The sequence below is a fragment of the Gekko japonicus genome, unplaced genomic scaffold, assembly GCF_001447785.1.
Source record: "Gekko japonicus isolate JY-2015 unplaced genomic scaffold, Gekko_japonicus_V1.1 scaffold6632, whole genome shotgun sequence".
NCBI lineage: Eukaryota > Metazoa > Chordata > Lepidosauria > Squamata > Gekkonidae > Gekko > Gekko japonicus.
This window is the reverse complement of record NW_015174453.1, coordinates 1-7,053: the sequence shown is the minus strand read 5'-3', so window position 1 is coordinate 7,053 and position 7,053 is coordinate 1. Positions and strand designations below refer to the sequence as shown.

Sequence of the window (7,053 nt, the reverse complement as noted above, 5' to 3'; positions counted from 1 at the left end):
TTTATTTCTTTACATTATTTATCGTTCACCTTTCTCATTTGGAATCAAGGCAGATGACACAGAGTGAGTCAATACAATCGACCAAGATGGAGCATTCAATGAAAACACACACGGGTCGTAGAGCCAGTCAGAAACCTAAAAACAGGACTAAAGCAGAAGAAGAAGTCTTCACGTGACACATTAAATGATTCAGAAACTACACAGGAGAATCCTAGTTCAGGACGCTAAACACAGTAGCATAGACCACAGTCCCTAATCATTTATCCAAGTAATTCTGCGAGTCATTTAGTACAGTGCAACTCTGTGGCAGGCACAGAAAAGCTCTCTGGAATGATTGTTTTGCAAAGTTTGTGGAAAGCCAGGAGAGTGGGAGCCTTTCTGGCTTCCTCGGGCAGGCCATTCCTTAAGGTGGGGGGCCACAACAGAGAAGGTGCAGGTATAGGCGGTTGTTGATTTTACCCATTTGCAGGTTGGTACCTGCAGAAGACCTAGCTCAGATGAGTGAAGTTTTTAAGAACATAAGAACATGCCAATGTTGGATCAGGCCAAAGGCCCATCCAGTCCAACATTCTGTGTCACACAGTGGCCAAAAATACCAGGTGCCATCAGGAGGTCCACCAGTGGGGCCAGGACATTAGAAGCCCTCCCACTGTTGCTTCCCCCCCCCCAAGCACCAAGAAGACAGAGCATCACTTGCCCCAGAGCCCCTATCGATACCTTGTGGCTAATAGCCACTGATGGACCTCTGCTCCATATGCTTATCTAATTCCCTTTTGAAGACGTCCATGCTTGTAGCCGCCACCACTTCCTGTGGCAGTGAATTCCATGTGTTTATCACTCTTTGGGTGAAGAAGGACTTCCTTTTATCCGTTCTAACCCGATCGCTCAGCAATTTCATGGAGTGCCCACGAGTTCTTGTATTGTGAGAAAAGGAGAAAAGTTCCTCTTTCTCTACCTGCTCTTTCCCATGCATAATCTTATAAACCGCGATCATGTCACCCCTCAGTCGTCGTTTCTCCAAGCTAAAGAGCCCTAAGCGCCTTAACCTTTCCTCATAGGGAAAGTGTTCCAACCCTTTTATCATTCGAGTTGCCCTTTTCAGCACTTTTTCCAAAGCTACAATATCCTTTTGTGGCAGTGAATAGTGGGAGAGGCGGTCTCACAAATATGAGAGGTCAAGGCAACGAAGGGCTTTGTACATAATAGCCAACACTTTAGATTGCAGATGTCAGAAAGAGTTAGCTTGGCAGGTAACCTGAAGTAGTGAGTTTCGCAGAGGAGGGCAACCACTAAAAAGACCCTTCTTCGTGTAGCTACTTTCTGAGCCTTTTTGAACCTGCAACACCTGAGCATTTGAAGAAGACCCTAATCAGAACCAACTATACCTATGCAAGTTCACCCTCATATGGATTCTCTGAGGAACATGAAAGTCGGATCTGTGCCTCAGACTCTTGCCACACATTGAGCATTGATGGGGTTCCTCCACTGGGTGGTCCCCTCGATGCTAAGGCGATATCAGCTGATCCTTCAACCCACAGAGCCCACCCCACCCTTGCTTTCTTCCCTGTGGGATCTATTTTAGGTTTTGAACATGGCTAAAGCTCTTTCCACAGTCCCAGCATTTTTAACATTTCTTCCCAATTAAAGTACAGTTTCTGTGTAGATTCCAGCTTTTAAAAACACTGCACATCGTTTCAGTGATTTCTATAGTCTGTGGTTGTGTTTTAGGTATGAAATAGAAAAGCTCTTTTCACGGGCTAAGCAATTATATGGTTTCTTCTTGTGTGAGTTCTTAGATGCCTCTGAAGAATGCTACTCCGACCGAATCTCTTTCTACACTCTGAGCACTCGAAAGGTTTCTCCCCCGTGTGGGTTCTTTGATGCTGCAGAAGATTCCCATGGTCACTGAACCTCTTTCCACACTCTGAGCATTCAAAAGGTTTCTCCCCCGTGTGGGTTCTTTGATGTCGCTGAAAAGTGCCACCGTGACTGAATCTCTTTCTACACACTGAGCATTCAAAAGGTTTCTTGCCTGTGTGGGTTATTTCATGCTGTTGAAGTTGGTGTCTCCAGGTGAAGCTCTTTCCACACTCTGAGCATTCAAAAACTTTTTCGCCTGTGTGGATTCTTACATGCTGATGAAGAGTGCCACTGTGACCAAATCTCTTTCCACACTCTGCACATTCAAAAGGTTTCTCCCCTGTGTGAGTTCTGAGGTGCATTTGAAGACTGCCCTTCCCACAAAACCTCTTTCCACACTCTGAGCATTCAAAAACTTCCTCCCCTTTATGGATTCTTACATGCTGGTGAAGAGTACCACTGTGACTGAATCTCTTTCCACACTCTGAGCATTCAAATGGTTTCTCCCCCATGTGACTTCTTAGGTGCATCTGAAGACTGCCCTTCCCACTAAGTCTCTTTCCACATGCTGAGCATTCAAAAGGTTTCTCCCCTGTGTGAGTCCTTAGGTGCATTTGAAGATTGCCCTTCCTACAAAATCCCTTTCCACACTCTGAGCATTTGAAAGGTTTCTCCCCTGTGTGGGTTATTTGATGCTGTTGGAGATGGTCACTCCGACCAAATTTCTTTTCACACTCTGAGCATTCAAAAGGTTTCACTCCTGTGTGGGTTCTCTGATGCTGTTGACATTGGTCTCTCCAGGTGAAGCTCTTTCCACACTGTGAACATTCAAAAGATTTCTCCCCTGTGTGGGTTCTAAAATGTTCAAGAAGATGGCTACTCTGTCTGAACCTCTTTCCACACTCAGAGCAATCAAAAGGTTTCTCACCTGTGTGAGTTCTTTGATGCCGCTGAAGATGGCCACTCCGACTGAATTTCTTTCCACACTCAGAGCAATCAAAAGGTTTCTCACCTGTGTGAGTTCTTTGATGCCGCTGAAGATGGCCACTCCGACTGAATTTCTTTCCACACTCAGAGCATTCAAAAGGTTTTTCTCCTGTGTGGATTCTTTGGTGCCGTTGAAGATGGCTACTTCTATAGTATTTCTTTCCACACTCTGTGCATTCAAAGGGCTTTTCCCCTGTGTGGATTTTCTGATGCCGCTGAAGGTTGCTACTGTAACTGAATCTCTTTCCACACTCTAAGCATTCAAAAGGTTTCTCCCCTTTCTCCCCTGTGTGGATTCTTTGATGCTGTTGAAGAGTGCCACGCTGACTCAACCTCTTTGCACTCTTGGAGTATTCAGAAGATTGCTCCCCTCTATGGATTCTTTGGTGCACAAGGAGCTGTGATCTGTATTTTAAGTACTTTCCACACTGAAAGCACTTATATGCCTTCATTATGCTGTTCTTTGGAAAATGTATATTACCCTTTCTTCCATCAGAGAATGTCATTCCACCCTCTGAGGAGATAAATGGTTTCTCTGCTGAATGAACAAAGTCTGATTTCTTTGAGAAGCTCTCGCCACAGTGTGAATTGCTAAAAGGTTTTTCTCCGGTATGTGTTCTTAGATGTCTAATTAGTTCTGCTCTACAAAGGAAGCTCTTTCCACACTGCAGACATTGAGGAGTCTCCTTTCCGCCGTGCATTCGTAAATGGATATTATATTGGGTTTGATCTGGGAAGTTCATTCCACACTCCAAGCACTTGTATGTTTCCTCCACCATGTGAATTACTTCACGGAAGTCTCCCCTTCTGCAAGGAATGCTTTTATCCCTCTTCTCAAGCATGTGGCTTCTTTTCTGCCTCTTACATCTGCCTTGATTCCTGAAGTTTCCTCTCAAGTCTTCATTCTTGACTACATCTAGCAATAGATGATTCGGTTCCTCATCTCCCTCTTTCCTCTGATCATTCCCTGCCGAAATAAAGAGAGAGATCCTGTTACAACCTGTACAAGAGAGGTCTGATCTGCTGCTGAATTTACATCTACACTCTAAATATTTCAGTGGCTTCTTCCTGCTGTACACTAAAGTGTACAATAATATACACTTGAAAAGTACATTAAGCATCCTGCATCATAGATGCTTGGTTTGGAACATATTTATATGGCTCCCCACCACCATAACTTCCGTGACGTGAAATAAGAGCTAATTTCCTACTGAAGCTCTTTCTGCACGCCAATTGGTTATAGGGGTTCTCTCATAAGGGAATTTGCATCTGTGAAATGATGTTCATTCTCTGACTAAAGGACTTTGTAAAGGCCACACTTTCATTTCCCTTTTCCCTGGAGTGGATTCTCTGGTTCACATGGAGGCTTTTGTTCCCTATTTTTTTTATTGACCTTTCTTTCTCCCCCCCCAAAAAAATAATTTATTCAATTTTCAAAATTCCAATAACAAGTAAAAACAATTGTTTACAGGATAAGTATACATAAACTCAACAGCATAAAAGAGAGCATTTTTTCATAAGCTTAGTGTTGACGTCAACCTTTCCCACAAATGAAGAGTGTCTATTATCTCTGGTCTTGTTCCTTGAGAAACTAGATGGGATACGATCGGTAGCCATATCATTGTAAATTCACTATATTCACCATTAGACTTTGTTGGATTCATTATGTCGGATATTTTTTCCATTATGTATAAGTTCCATAACTTTTTGTACCATAAGTTTAGGGATGGTTTAATTTCTGACTTCCATTTTGAAGCTATGGTTGTTTTGGCTGCGAATAATAATAAAGCAATTCTTTTTCTTTGTCTAGTGAATAAAGCCATTTTATTTCTAAGGTTAAAGAGTAAAGATTCTGGGTTCTTTTTTATAGTGTGACCAGATATACACCTAATGTCCTCTAATATTTCATCCCAAAAGGGTGTTATGATAGGACATTCCATCCACCAGTGGATGTAAGTGCCATTCTCTTTGCAATTTCTCCAGCAGAGGGAGTTTGAGTTGTGTGTGATATGAGAAAACTGTACGGGGGGTTAAGTACCTTTCTTCATGGACTGGGATTTCATGGAAGCTCTGTCTTTGGCAAGGAATGGGCTTATCCCTCTTCTTCTTCTTTATTTATTTGATTTATACCTCGCCCTCCCCGCCAAGGCAGGCTCAGGCCGGCTTCTGTGTGTGGCTTCCCTCCTGCCTCTGTGGTCCGTCTCCATCTCTGAAATTTCTTTTGGCATCTTCATTCTTGGCTGTTTCCAAAGAGCAGTCTTGGGATTCCCCAACCATCTCCTCTACATCTGTTGCTGAAATTGTCATGATCTGGGCTGTGCCACCAGAGGCCTACTAGGCCCAGGGAGCCTGGCTAGCAGTAGGTGAGGCTGGGCCTACAACTCCCAGAAGCCCCTGAGAGGAGAGGTTTTGGAGCCAAAATTGACCAATAGGAAAGAAGAGGGAACAAAAGAGCTGGGGCCAGAGCAAAGGCTGTTCTTTTCCCCAGAGGGCAGAGCCAGAAGGAAGGCTGCTGCAGGGGAGAGACCCTCATTCTGAGGGAAGGGTGAGTAGTCTAAGGCCACTGCAGATCGTGAGCTAGGGACAGTATATATTTAGACGCGTTAGGACATTTGATTTCTTTTCACCCACTTACTGTTATAATTCTGCACCTTGTTGTTTGACCTCCTATACAATAAACTATTTTCATTGTTTCACTCTGCCTGGTCCTCATGCCTATTATTCGGCCAAAAGGGAGGTCTGAAGGTCTTGGGAGAGTGCTCTGGGCCTTCTCAAGGGAGCCTGGAGCCAGAGTGGTGGCAGCGTCAGGTGACACCCCACCTGAGCCATGACAGGAATAAAGAAAGAGGTCTAATTGGGAGCCACGTAAGAAGCCAGGCCACCACTCAGGCACTGGTCATTAATGGGTCACACCTTGCCCCAGCCAGGCCCTCCAGTAAAGCTGTTTTTGTATTCTGCCTATATCCATCCCATCCTCAGCCTCCTCTGTTAAGGGGGGGAGAAGTGGCAAAGAATCGTTCCCCCACTGTTCACATTTGACTTTCCGTGCAGCTCTTTTGATTCTCTGCCCTTGACAATTCAGTCTAGTGGTTAAGTGTGCGGACTGGGAGAACCGGGTTTGATTCCCCACTCCTCCACTTACAGCTGCTGGATGACCTTGGGTAAGCCATAATTCTGTCAGAGGTGTTCTTGAAAAAGAGCACTTCCTGTCAGAGCTCTCTCAGCCTCACCTACCTCACAGAAGAGGAAGAAGAAGAGAAGAAGAGATTGGATTTATACCCTGCCCTTCACTTAGGAGTCTCAGAGCAGCTTGCAATCTCCTTTCCCCTCCCCTCCCCACAACAGACACCCTGTGAGGTAGGTGGGGCTGAGAGAGCTCCCTCAAGGACTGCTGTTTCAGAACGGCTCTGACAGAACTATCGCTTGCCCAGGGTCATCCAGCAGCTGCAAGTGGCAGAGTGGGGAAAACTAACCCGGTTCTCCCAGATTAGAATTCGCGCACTTAACCACTACACCAAGCTGGCACAGGATGTTTGTTGTGGGGAGGGGAAGGGAAAGGAGTTTGTAAGCCGCTCTGAGACTCCGAGTGAAGGGTGGGGTATAAATCCAATCTCTTCTTCTTCTTCTAAATACAAGAAATATTTAATTGTATTGGGCTCCAGTGGAGGGGAGTTTTGGCCAAAGCTTTTTATCTATGAGCAGGCACCAGCTCTGCGAGGCAACAGGCCCACTCCAGTGACCAAGTATCTCAGCTCCAGTGACAAAGTGTCCGGAACGAGGGAATAAACAGGCGAATTTAGCATACGTGCGAATTCAGTAGCAGGGTACGGAAGTCAGGACACTATCTCTCCGTGTCCCTAATACAGCAAGCAGACTTTCCTCAAACAAATCCACATCAATAGGAAATGTACAAAAGGGGAGATTTTAAAAACAAAACAAAAAACTATTATGAAGGTAGAGTGCCATCGGGGGTTATGCAGTGTATTGTACGGTGTGTCACACGTATGACTGTCTGCCGACTGGACAGGAGTCTTGGGCATGTGCTCAGTGCAAGGAGCTCCTGGTTTTCAGGGAAAGCGTTTGCACCCTCAAGGCTAAAGTGGCTGACCTGGAGAAGCAGAGACGGTCAGTTAGGCGCACGGAGAACACTCAATGGCAGCCAGCTGATCTTGGAAGGAAACAATTGGATATAAATGGCTGTTTCCA

At 45.1% G+C, this 7,053-nt stretch overlaps 1 protein-coding gene across 1 annotated transcript; it reads right to left on the bottom strand.

The window, feature by feature from the left end:
• Nucleotides 1–1,906: 1,906 nt before the first annotated feature.
• On the bottom strand, nucleotides 1,907–3,814 carry LOC107121486 (gastrula zinc finger protein XlCGF57.1-like; the record flags this gene model as incomplete). Its single annotated transcript, XM_015424396.1, has 2 exons — nucleotides 1,907–3,228; nucleotides 3,268–3,814. Coding segments are annotated over 2 exons (1,869 nt in total), but the record flags the coding sequence as incomplete, so codon positions are not given.
• Between the last annotated feature and the right edge of the window lie 3,239 nt (nucleotides 3,815–7,053).